Source organism: Oncorhynchus mykiss, chromosome 22, assembly GCF_013265735.2.
Source record: "Oncorhynchus mykiss isolate Arlee chromosome 22, USDA_OmykA_1.1, whole genome shotgun sequence".
Taxonomy (NCBI): Eukaryota; Metazoa; Chordata; class Actinopteri; order Salmoniformes; family Salmonidae; genus Oncorhynchus; species Oncorhynchus mykiss.
In genome coordinates this window covers 12410686-12426447 of record NC_048586.1, presented here as the reverse complement: position 1 = coordinate 12426447, position 15762 = coordinate 12410686, and the positions used below count along the sequence as shown (strand labels likewise).

At 42.4% G+C, this 15762-nt stretch overlaps 1 protein-coding gene across 2 annotated transcripts; it reads left to right on the top strand.

The window, feature by feature from the left end:
* Window positions 1-200: 200 nt before the first annotated feature.
* Window positions 201-4602, top strand: cnmd (chondromodulin). 2 transcript variants are annotated; one of them, XM_021578952.2, is made up of 7 exons: window positions 201-336; window positions 517-660; window positions 1519-1659; window positions 1772-1885; window positions 2435-2588; window positions 3161-3357; window positions 3865-4602. In XM_021578952.2, the coding sequence occupies exons 1-7, from the start codon at window positions 277-279 to the stop codon at window positions 4087-4089; spliced, it is 1035 nt and encodes a 344-aa protein (XP_021434627.1). In that variant the 5' UTR covers window positions 201-276; the 3' UTR covers window positions 4090-4602. The 2 variants fall into 2 exon arrangements, with proteins under 2 accessions (XP_021434627.1, XP_036814642.1); XM_036958747.1 differs by lacking the exon at window positions 1519-1659.
* Window positions 4603-15762: the final 11160 nt, after the last annotated feature.

Genomic DNA, 15762 nt, shown 5'->3' with positions numbered 1-15762 from the left:
AGCCTATAGCCTAGCTATTTTAGACATGCTCCATTTTCACCAACCTCCAACGTGGAACTATGGAGTGTAAATAAATGTTATAATGGTAAAAATGGACTAAAACCAGTCTTAAAAAAAACATGCTAAATTCCATTTTGGCGACCACTGGAATTCCGTGTGCCCTCCGTCAGTGGCACGTCATTCACACTGAAGTACTGAAACTGGACATTTCGACCAAAAGAATCCACACCGGTGGCCATACAGACGTGCGCCATCACCATACAGACGTGCGCCATCATGGGAGAGACTTCGGAGAAAGTCCCAATTGCAGAGGACTTTGAACAATGCCTACCACCTGTAAGTAGCCTAAATTCAATAATTCAAATGCATATTCTCGGGAGCTGTAGGCCTAGCCTATTATATTGTCTTTAGTGTGCAACGTTTGAATTGCAAATGAAATATGGCTTCCTCGTGGCGCTATGCTTTGACATTGACTGTGTGCATTGCTGCTCACTTAGCATTCTGACCTTTCTAAAGGCATACAGTACGTCGGCCACGAAGACCCCCGTTGCTGTTGGTCGACTCTTGAGATTTGGGGCTGCGGCTCTCATTGCCGGGGCAGTGCTGATGCTTTGCGGATCTATTGGAGCTTTCTACCTCTGGAAAGCCAGTGACAAAAATGTAAGCCTTCATTTGTCGTTTGATTCCATATGGGTCATGATGTAACTTAATGTGGACGAGACAGGTAAATCTACCTTCAACTTGTGGGAGATGGTCTACCTGTAACCCTGGGAACGAGAAATGTAGGCTGAATCGTCTGCCACCCTTAACCATGTCACATTTGTTAAATGAAAAAATGTGTTATTTTGGTAAACAAATCTCTGCACATAATCAATCATTCATCATAAAACAACCATCTACTATATTACCAGTGGATGGTGGGCATTGAAAACGGCATTTGGATTTGCTGGTCGAAATCTTATTAAATGTCTGTTAAATAATGTAATTAATTCTATATCAACCTTTCCAATTTCACATTAGAATCACATAGCGTTCATGTGAATATTTTGGGCATGTAACTAAGGCTTGGTGGTGGTGACTGTCTCATTAGAGATACTTCAATATTTATTTGTGTTATAATGGGCTCACCTATAGGGCAAACATCTCAAGATAGATCCATGTCAAGGCCCTGCTGCCCTCCTCTGAGACATTATATTCAAATCAGCTGTGTGATTGGACGACACATCACACAGTATTTTAAGTGTTGCACATGAGAATCCAAGGAGGGGAGGTATTTTGAAGCATTGTGTCATGGTAGGATTTTGCAGTAAAGGCTATTGTTAGAAAGCTTGCTGGCCTATCTCTGGCTATTATAATTGTAGGTTTGGGTACTACACATAGAGCTTTATAACATTCTAATGAGCACTTGTAGCTCATAGCTGGCAAGTTAAATATTTCAACAATTATTATGATTGTTTACTGTATGTATTATGCATGACCTTGAATATCTTTAAACTTTACATTTTAAAATCTCATTAGGTGTACAATGTACACTACAGTATGAGCATCAATGGAAAGGTGGAGGAGGGTTCCATGGAAATCGATTCCGATAATAATCTGGAAATGTTCCGAACTGGGAGTGGAAATGACGAGGCGTTGGAGATTCATGACTTTCACATTGTGAGTTGTACTTATTTTCTCTCCGAAGTAGTTCCAAGGAGAGTTGGCAGGTGCTTAGGAAAGTAGCAAAGATGTGAGTGTAAATATCCCATCCCTGTGACTCCTGCTTCAGGGAATTACAGGAATCCGGTTCTCTGGAGGGGAGAAGTGTTATATTAAATCGCAAATCAAGGCCAACCTTCCAGAGGTGGAGACACTCAACAAGGAGTCATTGATGTTTGATCTGGTACAGTAAGCTACACTCTTAGAAAAAAAAAGGTGCTATCTAGAACCTAAAAGGGTTCTCCGGCTGTCCCCATAGGATAATTCTTTGAAGAACCCTTTTGGTTGCAGGTCGAACCCTTTTGGGTTCCATGTAGGACCCTTTCCACAGACGGTTCTACATGGAACCCAAAAGGGTTCTATGTAGAACCGGAAAGGGTTCTCCCTGAAACCAAAAAGGGTTCTCCTATGGGGACAGCGTAAGAAGAACCATTTTGGAAACCTTTTTTTCTAAGAGTTTATATACTAAACATAACTAGCCATAATGCTATAACTGACCGTATTACACTAACTTTATGTGAAAATATAGACACCCCCTTCTGTTCTAGATTTTCATTTATATTACTCAAAGATATGTCAATGATTCATTACAGCTTTACATGAACAAATTAATTTGTTTACATACATTTTTTTAATGGAGTGACATGGATGTAAAATGCATTATAAATGGTGATAAGCCTGTGGACATACTTTTATTAATAATGGCCTCATGAGGTGTCTTTCACCCTGTCAGGAAGATGAGATCATGCCAGTGAAGTTTGATGAGGAGTCTCTGATGTGGGTGGCTGCTGACCAGCCCCTGAAGGACAGCAGCTTCCTCAGCACCAAGATCCTGGACCTCTGTGGAGACCTGCCCATCTTCTGGCTCCACCCCACCTATCCTAAAGGTTCCTCTGTCATGGCTCTTGCTTATCACATGGCTTGGTGATAGAATGAGAAACACAAAGTTAAGTGTAGAATAGGTATTGGCTGTTCTATAATGAGATATGTCATTGTTATAGAACGAGATTATAGATTGCAAAATAGATAAAGTTGTTATAGAATGATAAGTGATAGACTGTAAACCATAAAACAGGAGACGTAGAACTGGTTTTCCCAATTTACAGTAGAACTGTCCTCCACCCAATAATAAACACAGACCAGTCAGTGGCCCTTCATCTGTAAACGTAATTTACATGCTTTAACCATTCTGATTTGTCTTTCAAAAGTGAGCAAGACAACCTGAACATTCTCAGGATGTACATTATTTGGAGACTTAAACAAGAGTCCCCTATTGTCTTACATTAAAAAAGAATGATCTTGAAATATGCAAGGAATCCTTGATATCACTGTAACTAATTAAATTATTCAACACGACAGAGAGACCGAGTAGATGTAAGAATTTCGCTCGGAGGACATTTGTGGTGTGCCTTGTGGTTATTGACCCAATACCTATGCCTCCTGTGGCTTCATGGAACAGATGGAGAGAGGAGAAAGAGAGACACCCAGAGAGCCAAGCGTCAGTTTGACATGGAGGAGTTTGAGGCAGCTGCTGAGGAGAGGAACACAGTGAGCCGTGCAGAGAATAGCACCTCCAAGAGAGCCACAGAGGAGGAGGCGGAGGCCACGGGCTCAGCAGCCACCGGCTCTGCCTACAACCCAGAAAACCCCTACCATGTGAGTACTGAGAAGTCGGTACACTTTAAAGAGGAGTTGTTTTCTTCAAGCTTTGATTTTATTTTGGCACCCCAGGATTCCTTTGTAAGATACTTCACTGAACGGTGAGCTTCCAAGTCTGTGTTAGGGCAAAACATGTCATAACATCCTTGACAAGGAGTTCTACAGTGGGGGGGGGGGGGGGGGGATCTGTGCAAACCCACACTCAATGCTCACTAGATTAGTTGGAAAGTGCCATGGGTGGGTAGGTGTTAGATGAACAGCTGCCATCTAAGGTCACTAGCAGTAGGTGATAACTTTACACCCCGTGTTTATGGCCCTGCGTTTCACAAACGGAAGTGAAAATCATTACCGCCTTTGCCACTGCACGTTGATTCAGCTTGTTAGAACCGTAGGCTCTGCCGAAAGGGGGACAGTTGGAAAACTGAAAAGAAATGGTGTGCTGCATATGAAGTTAATTTGAAAACATTGAACAGAAACATGAATCATTTACCTCCCACTCCACAGCGCAATCAGGAGGGAGAGGAGGGCACCATGACCTTTGACCCAATGCTAGACCACCAGGGGATCTGCTGCTCAGAGTGCCGACGCAGCTACACCCACTGTCAGAGGATTTGCGAACCGTTGGGCGGCCACTGGCCTTGGCCCTACAACTACAGAGGCTGTCAGGTAGCTTGTCGAGTGATTCTGCCTTGCCGCTGGTGGGTGGCCCGCATATTAGGTATAGTGTAAGTAGGACACCCATTTTCTCAAGCCAAATATACCAATTATGCCAAATACACCAAACGTCTGAAAGGTCATGTTCTGTAAGCAATATTGTCATTTCTATGCAGATATTTATTTTGTAACTTTTAATTTGGTTGTAAATACCTGATCGCAGCAGGTGAGCGATGCTTGCTAGGATGAAACAGGGACCTCAGCCGCATGATTTAGTAAGAAAAGGCCAGGCAAGACACATTTCCACCTGGACCCTCGTGGCAACATTTAGCATATACAGCACGTACACCTTCTCTGCAGGCAACACTTGAAAAAACAAAAAAGGCCAAAACAAATGAAGCACAGCAGTAGCTTTTGATTTAGGGAATAAACATAACCTAATATCTGTCTTTTCTTTTCAACATATCTTTTCAGTAAACATACTATAGCCTACCAATGCTTTATTTGCACTACGCTGTCTTTGATGGAATGTATGGAAATGTATACAGTGATCATTATAAATGCTTAATAAAGATAATGTACAGTTTCTATGACGGTATGGTGTAGGTTTCCCCTGAAACTAATGACAGTGCTAATCACATCTTCCTTGAGGTGAACTAATGTGATCTAATGTGAAATGAGTGTCAGGGAAACTGACATTTCATTTCAGTAAAAGTGACACTTCAGTAAAAAGCAATGAGACAGGTGTGGAGGGAGGTTAAGCAGCCACATAACATGATCACAATGTCCTGCCAACCCATTTTCCACCAAAACCTAGATTGGAGTTTAAGTGTAAATCCCCCCCCCCCCCCATCTACAAGTCAAAGGAAATCAGATCAGCATATCTAAAGCCATATTGCAACTTCCTAAATCATTGAAAAGGGTCACGCTGAGATCGAGTCGATTTCACATGGAATGATCCCTGCTCGTCAAATTACAACAAATGTGAAATTGCACCCGTTTTGTCTGTGAAGCGCCATTGAAAGCATGTAGCAGTGTGAATGGCGAAACACAAAGAGATGCTTGTGTTGATGCAGAGATCTTTCCTGGTTTTTCACGGGGTCGAGGTGCTTATCACATCTGCAGTGCTGATAAGACAGTACGTTTGCCTCCGTAGGCTATATAATATTAATCCCCCTCCCACGTCTACAGATGCACTTAAAGGAAGGTGACAAGCATGACATATCCAGGACCTCCTGATGGCTCGTGCTCTGAAGTGCAACCGCTAAAAGAGCCCCAAGTACCCTGAAGTGATGTAAATTTGCAGGGGGGAGTCCAATTTCCATCACTGCGCTGTCACTGTCATGGTCATTAAACTAAATCAACCCGCAGTGTGTCACATAGCTCCCAATTTAAAGTCCTCTCAATAATGGAGTTATACTTGGACTGTAGATTGCAGCGCTGTATTGTATCTCTGACCTGACAGCAGTAAGAGCAAGAGTAGACTAGGCTGCCATTTATTTTGTCTCTTAGAAATGACAGCCTGACAGTGCGTGTGAATATGAGAGGTAGCATAAAATAATTAATTGATCATATTGACCCCATTGGGTTTCAGAAGTAGTATGAACTTCAGTTTAACTAAGTCAGACACTATATGTCATTTATGTAATTGAAGGTCAATTAAGAAGATAGAGTATAGTGAAGGCCACTACGTCATCCTTTTTGCACAGCGTGGATATATCATGGTTAAAGAAACAACTAAGGAAAACATTCTGACTCTACAGACAACCAGGAAAGAGGGAAAAACTCAAAGCCAAGAAAAAAATCTCAATCACCACAAAGCAAAGCCAAAAAAAACTATTTACACTGAGAGAATTCCATTGCCCAGAACAACAGAAGTTATCGTATCCCCGGGCCACATTCTAAAAAATGTGTTTCCTTTCGCCATCCCTCCCTAGAAGAGAAATGTTCCCCTGTAGAGGGTGGAAGAGACAAATGTGTTGGAGGAGCAGCAGCCCCAGTGTGTTTGTCTCCCCTCTGGAGCCATGCTTACCCAGGGAGCCCTTCAGGCCAGGGAACAAACAGGCCTTTGTGAGCACTGACCCGCTGTGCCCAGCAGCCAGACTGCAAACCTGAACTCCCTTGCTAATGGGAAACCATAGACACAGAGTCCAACTCAGCCCACTACAGCCCAGGGCGGGGGAGTGCCAGGCTTTTCATCATCGTCCATCAAAACAAGGACAGGCTGGCAGGGTTCTGACTGCAGCTGTGTGAAACTGCAAGAACGCAAGCTCAAAAGGTTATTTTCTTTCTTTCACAGGCACCTGCATACCTCAATGTAATACAATGTAGACACTTGTAACTAGTAACGATTTTATTTGATACATGGGGGCTTACTAATCAAGCTTTTGCACTTTCTGGAATATGCCGTGAATACATGAGTTGGTCTGTTGGAAAAGGCTTGTTGTTGCCTCTAACACATTAGTAGTGCGAGCCACACTGGCAGGCATTCCCTGCATTTGATTGCATGTTTTCCATTACATTCAGACATTAATAGAATAAGCGGTAGTGACAGTCCGTTTTGCATCTAACCCAGTACACAGAAAACCTTTTAGACCTGCTCATTATGTTTTTCCGCAAGAGAACACTGAAATGCTTTCATTGTTAGTGGCATTTTCAGAAAAGAGCGCGTAACATGACTTGATTTTTTTCTCCCATGGAAATATCAACACAGCCACCAACATGTTTCTTTTATTTTCCCCTTGTATGGTGAGAATGATTTTGGAACATGGATTAAAAGCTTTTTAATCCCATGGTTGAGTGACCACTAGCCCAGTGGTCTGACTCCCCCCTTCTGTTAGCAGGTCTCTCTGAAGTTATACTGCCTTAGGCTGTAGTGGCAGCCTTCCCTCTCACTTATTTAGTATGCAAGCCCCAAATGCCCATTAATTAAATGCCTGCTGGTTCTGTACAAAAAGGCTTGCCCTGTTTATTCCAGTACGTTCAAACTGTAAATTGCTTATTTAGATCTGTTTGCATCTAACGAAACGCTAGTACTTAATGAAATGTTGAAATTCTCCTAGGCACCAGCATCTCTCTACATGCAGTGTTCACTGTCTACTTTGCCTCTCCATGTATTGCACACAGTTGCCTTCTTTTACTTGAATTTCAAACCTGTGTGTAGGTGGAGTGTAGGTGTAAACTGGCCATTATAAGGGACTGTATGATTGGTTCTTGGTTCAAAAGAGATGGTTAGTATGGTGGGCGTTTCCATATTGCATCTGACTACAGAGAAAGCCACAATGATGGAGGTGGGTTATCTTTATAGTACAGAGAGGGATTGTATAGACTTGCTTTGAGAAAGGTTTACTACCCCTAAGGACTAAGACATTCTGCTTCCAGACCACCTACTGTACTTTTACCTTGTTAGTAAATGCTTTGAGATTAAGGCAGTACTAAAGTCTATGTAATACAACGGGATTGTTTCCCAGGCTTTCCCGATGTGTTTTGCAGAAACCTTTCCACTGGTTTTGTACTCCTATTCTAGACGGGCTTTAGCAGAGCTATAGATACCTCAAGGCACAAATCAAGACTTCACATTTGCAAATTGTAAAGTTAGTAGCTCCTCCGCACAAATGTCAAGAGGCTTACAACATGAAAGAGCAAGTTGTCCAAAAGTGTTGCTGGGAGTACTGACAAAGTTTATGAAGAAGAAAGTAAATGTGTTTTTAATCCTCTGCAGCACGTGCAACAATGAGAGCCTGAGCGCTTAGATATGCCATCCCTGGGGCAGGCTCTATACTTAAGGCTTACAACAGCCTCATTATCTCCCTCCACTCACATCAGATCCTAGCAGCAGTTTGTCACAGGCAGACTCCTTCTGCCAGTAGGCATCAGACCAATACTCCTGCAACACTACTGTACATAATTACCATATGGACAGCATTTTGAGCCAGACGGAAGAATAAAAAGCTCTCCAGGCAGATTCCCCAGATGACTAAATTATATTTTTTTTAAATCTAATTTCCATCTAATTTGCAGCAAATTATTATACAGAAGTATTTTTTTTTACATTAATTTATAGAACAGATCAAACAAAGGTTCATACTTTGATTTTTGGAGAGTTGTTATTTTGATATACTTTATTTCATGTATTTTTAATCTCCCCTGCTTTTCTTCGGATCTCCATATATATATATATATTCACACACTATAATAAAACATACAGCAAATTAATAACTGTCAGTACACATGAAATGCTTGTCTGGGTTGTGTGAGCAGTTCCAGTGAGAAGTCCCTTTACCTGCCGCCCCACTGTTTAATTCACTTCACACTGTTTAATTAAATCCACAGTCTGGGGAGTCTCGGTGCCACCATGGGAAACCGTATCTGGGTCTTGTGTGCACAGAGATTACTTCGGGAAGGTCTCAGACAACTTCTCTCTCTCCCTCTCTCGCAGAAGTTGACACCGACGTCACAGTCTCTGGGGACGTAAGACCATGATTGTCTCAATGTCATCTGCCAGTCATGGCACAACTGCAGGGAAACAGGACAGCACACACAATTTGTTTCTGTGTGAATTGGCATTCATTTGCTGTGACAGGAAAAGGTCCAGCAATAATTGACAATAAGAGAATATGAGAGAAAAGTGGGGATCAGAAAGAAAACACAAAGTTAACAAGACAAGGAAGATTTCTTAGCTAAAAAAAAAAAGAGGTGATGATTCTAAAAAAGGTATAGAAAGACGAACCATTTCACACTGTGCATTGTCTAAGTATAGCCGGTTATTTGAGATGTTCCCTGTGATATTCCGCTCGGATGAGTTGCTATACCAGATCGTCTCCTAGATCAAAACAACACAAATTGGTTGTGTTGTAAAGGAGTGTTCCATGACCCCAGTGTCTGTGCCACAGCATCACTGTGTGTGCCAGGCTGTCAAAGCACTAGAGCAGCTCCGGAAGATGAAGTGCATGAGTGTCTGTAACACAGCAGGTATCAAAGCAGTGTGGGTTGGAAAGCACGCTTTCCCCCCCACCCCTCCGCCCTATATTCACTATGAAGGAACATATTTTAGAAGAAATATCATGCACAGATTGAATAGGATGGTTGTTCAAATGAGCCTGTAATTGCATGATTATGATAGCGTTTGTCTGTACATGCGTCGTGATTATATCATTTAGGGGATTATGATTATGAGTTCGTACTAACGTTGGAGGAGAATATATCTGGTCCATTTCATTTTGGCACTTGAAAGTCACTCCTTTGAGATTGATTCCGTTAAATCTTTAGCGCAGCCTACTGGTGAAATGTGAAATGGGCAGAGAAGCAGACAAAGGAGGTAAACAATGTTGTATTCTGACACTGGAAAAGGAAAAGGGGATTACAATCATACATAAACAGGAATGTGTTTGACATTTACATGAATTGAAGATCAAAAGAAAAACCAAGAACCTACATGGGGCCATAAGAGTGACTTTGAGCAATATCTTACACAAATCACAATTTTATCCATGATTTGATTCATGGATGCTATTTAATATGTCTGGGCATAAATCATTGTATCTCCCAAAACATAAAAAAAATGCAACTATTGACATCTTTATAAATAACACACACATACTTTGCAGTCTGCCAGGTACAGGATGTAACGTTGGAGTACAGAAACTCTCGTTCAGAACATTATTATATTGCATTAAAATGATCTGGCCCTGACAGCTAATTACGATCTTTTCACAACAGGTTGAAAGTCAGCTTCTCGCTCCAGAAGTGAAACTTTCCATACACTATGGGAAGCAATAGCATTCCTACTGAAATAGTTCAGTAGATTGATAAGGTATTGAATAGAAGAAATCCTTCCTATCTGCGCTTGCCTTGTCCTGTGGACCCATCAGGTGTTCAACCCCCCTCCCCCTTTCTGACCCCATTCTGCCACCTCCGTTTTCCTTCTTTTCCACTCGCAGGTCTTTTATAAGTGTCTCCATGCATTACACATTTAACAATGCATTAAAAATAGGCCACCATCAGTCATTCAGCAGGGAAGGCAGAACCCACCGGTGTCTCAGATTTGATAGGTTTCTCTAGGATTGGGATGTAAAAGGAGCAACACAAACGTTTAAGTCGATGTGAGAGGAAGGCTTTCTCTCAGACTCTCTGAGCGACGGAAATATACATTTGTGTCCTAATAATTTGTCATGCCCTCTCTGACACAGTCTTGATATTAAATAGGAGAACTAATTTGGCTATAAGCTCTTTCAAAATTGTCATTAAATCCTCAGTACATTGCTGAGGTACAGCAGCATTTGTAGAAACTGAGCACTATTCTCTATGTATCTGGGTAATCTCTTTCCTGGTGGTAAGAGCGTGTAATGCTGGATATGTGCCAACACTAACTGCCTTAAGGCCAGGTTTTCCAGGTAAACATCTGAAACAATACAGTCATTTTACGGGCTTAGGCATATCAACCTATAGTGTGTATGATGTAGGTTGTCGGTGAAACATGGTGTGATGGTCGGGAGTGAGCCAAGGTCTGAGGTCTCACTCTCTCTGTCGGAGTGTCACGTGCCAAAAAGAAGATGTTCAACTGATGACCATCTCACAACAGACAGTGCCACAGGTTTTGTTACTAAAACAGCAGTATACCACTAACAACAGTAAATGTGACGCCTAGAGTCAGACGTGAGACTGAGCGTGCAGAACCAATAAAGTCAATGAGGAACAGCCATAAGCTATTTGTCATTTACAGAAACGCAGACATAACTCTAGTCATCATCAAAAATAAGATAAAAAGAGGACCTCTTGTTACTGTAAAAGGCATTTCATCACAGATCAAAATAAATCAGTCTTGGAATTACATTCATAGAACAACACTGAATCGGACATCTTGGCAACACAGCAGCTTGCGAAAGTATTCACCCCCTTTGGCATTTTCCCTATTCTGGGGTGTTGTATCATTTGATTTACACAACATGCACTTGGAAGATGCAAAATATTTATTGTGAAACAAACAAGAAATAAGACAAAAAAAAAATGAAAACTTGAGCGTGCATAACTATTCACCCTCCCAAAGTCAATACTTTGTAGAGCCACCTTTTGCAGCAATTACAGCTGCAAGTCTCTTGGGGTATGTCTCTATAAGCTTGGCACATCTAGCCACTGGGATTTTTGCCCATTCTTCAAGGCAAAACTGCTCCAGCTCCTTCAAGTTGGATGGGTTTTCGCTGGTGAACAGCAATATTTAAGTCATACCATAGATTCTCAATTGGATTGAGGTCTGGGCTTTGACTAGGCCATTCCAAGACATTTAAATGTTTCCCCTTAAACCACTCAAATGACGCTTTAACAGTATGCTTAGGGTCATTGCTGGAAGGTGTACCTTTGTCCCAGTCTCAAATCTCTGGAAGACTGAAACAGGTTTCCCTCAATAATTTCCCTGTATTTAGCACCATCATTCCTTCAATTCTGACCAGTTTCCCAGTCCCTGCCTTGATGGCCAAAAAGCTAAATTTTAATCTCATCTGGCCAGAGTACCTTCTTCCATATGTTTGGTGAGTCTCCCACATGCTTTTTGGCGAACACCAAACGTGTTAGCTTATTTTTTGTAACATTTTCTGGCCACTCTTCCGTAAAGCCCAGCTCTGTGGAGTGTACGGCTTAAAGTGGTCCTATGGACAGATACTCCAATCTCCGCTGTGGAGCTTTGCAGCTCTGTCGGGGTTATCTTTGGCCTCTTCTTTGCCTCTCTAATTAATGCACTCCTTGCCTGGTCTGTGAGTTTTGGTGGGCGGCCATCTCTTGGCAGGTTTGTTGTGGTGCCATATTCTTTCCATTTTTAATAATGGATTTAATGGTGCTCTGTGGGATGTTCAAAGATTCAGATATTTTTTATAACCCAATCCTGATCTGTACTTCTCCACAACTTTGTCCCTGACCTGTTTGGAGAACTCCTTGGTCTCCATGGTGCCACTTGCTTGGTGGTGCCCCTTGCTTAGTGGTGTTGCAGACTCTGGGGCCTTTCAGAACAGGTGTAGAGATACTGAGATCACGTGACACTTAAAGTCTACCAGTGTGCAGTCTAACTAATTATGTGACTTTTGAAGGTAATTGGTTGCACCAGATCTTATTTTTGGGCTCCATAGCAAAGGGGGTGAATACATATGCACACACCAATTTTCCATTTTGAATTTTTTGAAACAAGTTATTTTTTTCACTATTTTGTATATGTCCATTACATGAAATCCACATAAACATAAATTTAAATTACAGGTTGTAATGCAACAAAATAGGCAAAACGCCAATGGGGATGAATACTTTTACAAGGCACTGTAATTACAGGCAAACGTCCATAGACAGAGAGACAGAAAAACAAGAACATAACAAAATACAACGCAAGAAAAAAACGTACATGTGTCAAAGTAATTTGTCAAAGTAATTTATTGTGTTAAGTTGCCAAGTGTCCTCTTACTCAAGTGGAGGTGGGCTTTCAGCTCTAATGTTGCTCAGCTTGCTCCTGTAACTTTGATTCAATATAGTCTGCACCTCTTAAAGTGGCAATACTTGAGGCAGAATTTTTTTAATTTCACCTTTATTTAACCAGGTAGGCTAGTTGAGAACAAGTTCTCATTTACAACTGCGACCTGGCCAAGATAAAGCAGTTTGACACATGCAACAGAGTTACACATGGAATAAAAAAGCATACAGTCAATAATACAGTAGAAAAAGTCTATATGCAGTGTGTGCAAAGGGGGAGGTAAGGCAATAATTAGGCCATGGTGGCGAAGTAATTACAATATAGCAATTAAACACTGGAGTGATAGATGTGCAGAAGATGATTGTGCAAGTAGAGACACTGGGGTGCAAAGGAGCAAGATAAATAAATAAATACAGTATGGGGATGAGGTAGTTGGATGGGCTATTTACAGATGGGATATGTACAGGTGCAGTGATCCGTGAGCTGCTCTGAAAGCTGGTGCTTAAAGTTAGTGAGGGAGATATGATTCTACAGCTTCAGTGATTTTTGCAGTCTGTTCCAGTCATTGGCAGCAGAGAACTGGAAGGAAAGGCGGCCAAAGGAGGAATTGGCTTTGGGGGTGAACAGTGAAATATACCTGCTGGAGCGCGTGCTACGGGTGGGTGCTGCTATGGTGACCAGTAAACTGAGATAAGGTGGGGCTTTACCTAGCAAAGACTAGTAGATGACCTGGAATCATCTTTGGGGGCGACGAGTACGAAGCGAGGCCCAGCCAACGAGAGAGTACAGGTCACAGTGGTGGGTAGTATAATGGTGCTTTGGTGACAAAACGGATGGCACTGTGATAGACTACATCTAATTTGCTGAGTAGAGTGTTGGAGGCTATTTTGTAAAGGACATCGCCGAAGTCGAGGATCGGTAGGATGGTCAGTTTTACGAGGGTATGTTTGGCAGCATGAGTGAAGGATGCTTTGTTGTGAAATAGGAAGCCAATTCTAGATTTAATTCTGGATTGCAGATGCTTAATGTGAGTCTGGAAGGAGAGTTTGCAGTCTAACCAGACACCTAGGTATTTGTAGTTATCCACATATTCTAAGTCAGAACCTTCCAGAGTAGTGATGCTGGACAGGCAGGCAGGTGTAGGCAGCGATCGGTTGAAGAGCATGCATTTAGTTTCACTTGCATTTAAGAGCAGTTGGAGGCCACTAAGGATAGTTGTATGGCATTGAAGCTTGTTTGGAGGTTAGTTAACACAGTGTCCATAGAAGGGCCAGAAGTATACAGAATGGTGTCGTCTGCGTAGAGGTGGATCAGAGAATGACCAGCAGCAAGAGCAACATCATTGATGTATACAGAGAAGAGTCGGCCCGAGAATTGAACCCTGTGGCACCCCGATAGAGACTGCCAGAGGTCCGGACAACAGACCCTTCGATTTGACACACTGAACTCTATCTGAGAAGTAGTTGGTGAACCAGGCGAGGCAGTCATTTGAGAAACCAAGGCTGTCGAGTCTGCCGATAAGAATGTGGTGATTGACAGAGTCGAAAGCCTTGGCAGGTTGATGAATACGGCTGCACAGTATTGTCTCTTATCGATGGCGGTTATGATATCGTTTAGGACCTTGAGCGTGGCTGAGGTGCACCCATGACCAGCTCTGAAACCAGATTACATTGCACAGGTGGGATTCGAAATGGTCGGTAATCTGATTGCTAACTTGGCTTTCGAAGACCTTAGAAAGGCAGGGTTGGATAGATATAGGGCTGTAGCAGTTTGGGTCTTGAGTGGTTCCCCTTTGAAGAGGGGGATGACCGTGGAAGCTTTCCAATCTTTGTGAATCTCAGATGATACGAAAGAGAGGTTGAACAGGCTAGTAATAGGGGTTGCAACAATTTCGGCAGATAATTTTAGAAAGAGAGGGTCCAGATTGTTTAGCCCGGCTGATTTGTAGGGGTCCAGATTTTGCAGCTCTTTCAGAACATCAGCTATCTGGATTTGGGTGAAGGAGAAATGGGGGGGCTTGGGCAAGTTGCTGTGGGGGGTGCAGGGCTGTTGACCGGGGTAGGGGTAGCCAGGTGAAAAGCATGGCCTGCCGTGGAAAAATGCAATATGAAATGTTCAATTATAGTGGATTTATCGGTGGTGACAGTGTTTCCTAGCCTCAGTGCAGTGGGCAGCTGGCAGGAGGTGCTCTTATTCTCCGTGGACTTTACAGAACATTTTTGAGTTTGTGCTACAGGATGCAAATTTATGTTTGAAAAAGCTAGTCTTAGTTTTCCTAACTGCCTGTGTGTATTGGTTCTTAACTTCCCTGAAAAGTTGCATATCATGGGTGCTATTGGATGCTAATGCAGTATGCCACAGGATGTTTTTGTGCTGGTCTAGTGCGTCAGGTCTGGAGTGAACCAAGGGCTATATCTGTTTCTGGTTCCATTTTTTTTGAATGGGGCATGCTTTTTTAAGATGGTGAGGAAGGCACTTTTAAAGAATAACCTGGCATCCTCTACTGACAGGCTGAGGTCAATATCCTTCCAGGATACCCGGGCCAGGTCGATTAGAAAGGCTTGCTCGCTGAAGTGTTTTAGGGAGTGTTTGACAGTGATGAGGGGTGGTCATTTGACCGCAGACCCATTACGGATGCAGGCAATGAGGCAGTGATTGCTGAGATCTTGGTTGAAGACAGCAGAGTTGTATTTGGAGGGCAAGTAGGTTAGGATGATATCTATGAGGGTGCCCATGTTTACGGATTTGGGGTTGTACCTGGTAGGTTCATTGATAATTTGTGTGAGATTGAGGTTATCAAGCTTAGATTGTAGGATGACCGGGGTGTTAAGCATGTCACAGTTTAGGTCACCTAGCAGCACGAGTTCTGAAGATAGATGGGGTGTAATCAATTCACATATGGTGTCCAGGTCACAGCTGGGGGCAGAGGGTGGTCTATAGCAAGCGACAATGTTCAGAGTCTTGTTTCTGGAAAGGTGGATTTTTAAAAGTAGAAGCTTGAAATGTTTTGGTACAGACCTGGATAGTAAGACAGAACTCTGTATGCACCAACAACATAGGCATTTCTAAGGGACATAGACAAAAAGACATACAGTCAACCACCAAACTATCAATTAATATGTTGTGGACAGACTTAATATAGCTGGCTGGAGATTTGGGTTCTGGGTTGCAGAAATTACTATCAACAGACTCACATTTCCAAGATTTACTTTGCTGTAAATGTTCTTATTAACATGCAAACTAGCACTGTGAATGCCCTTAGATTAAACCTTTGCTATGAGTGTACGATGATTCCGCATTGA

Bases quoted from the DNA above. Each gene is read 5' to 3' on its own strand.
- cnmd (XM_021578952.2), top strand. From the start codon at position 277: ATGGGAGAGACTTCGGAGAAAGTCCCAATTGCAGAGGACTTTGAACAA. The intron at 337-516 runs GTAAGTAGCCTA...ACCTTTCTAAAG, and splicing joins TTGAACAATGCCTACCACCT to GCATACAGTACGTCGGCCAC. The intron at 3,358-3,864 runs GTGAGTACTGAG...CCCACTCCACAG, and splicing joins ACCCAGAAAACCCCTACCAT to CGCAATCAGGAGGGAGAGGA.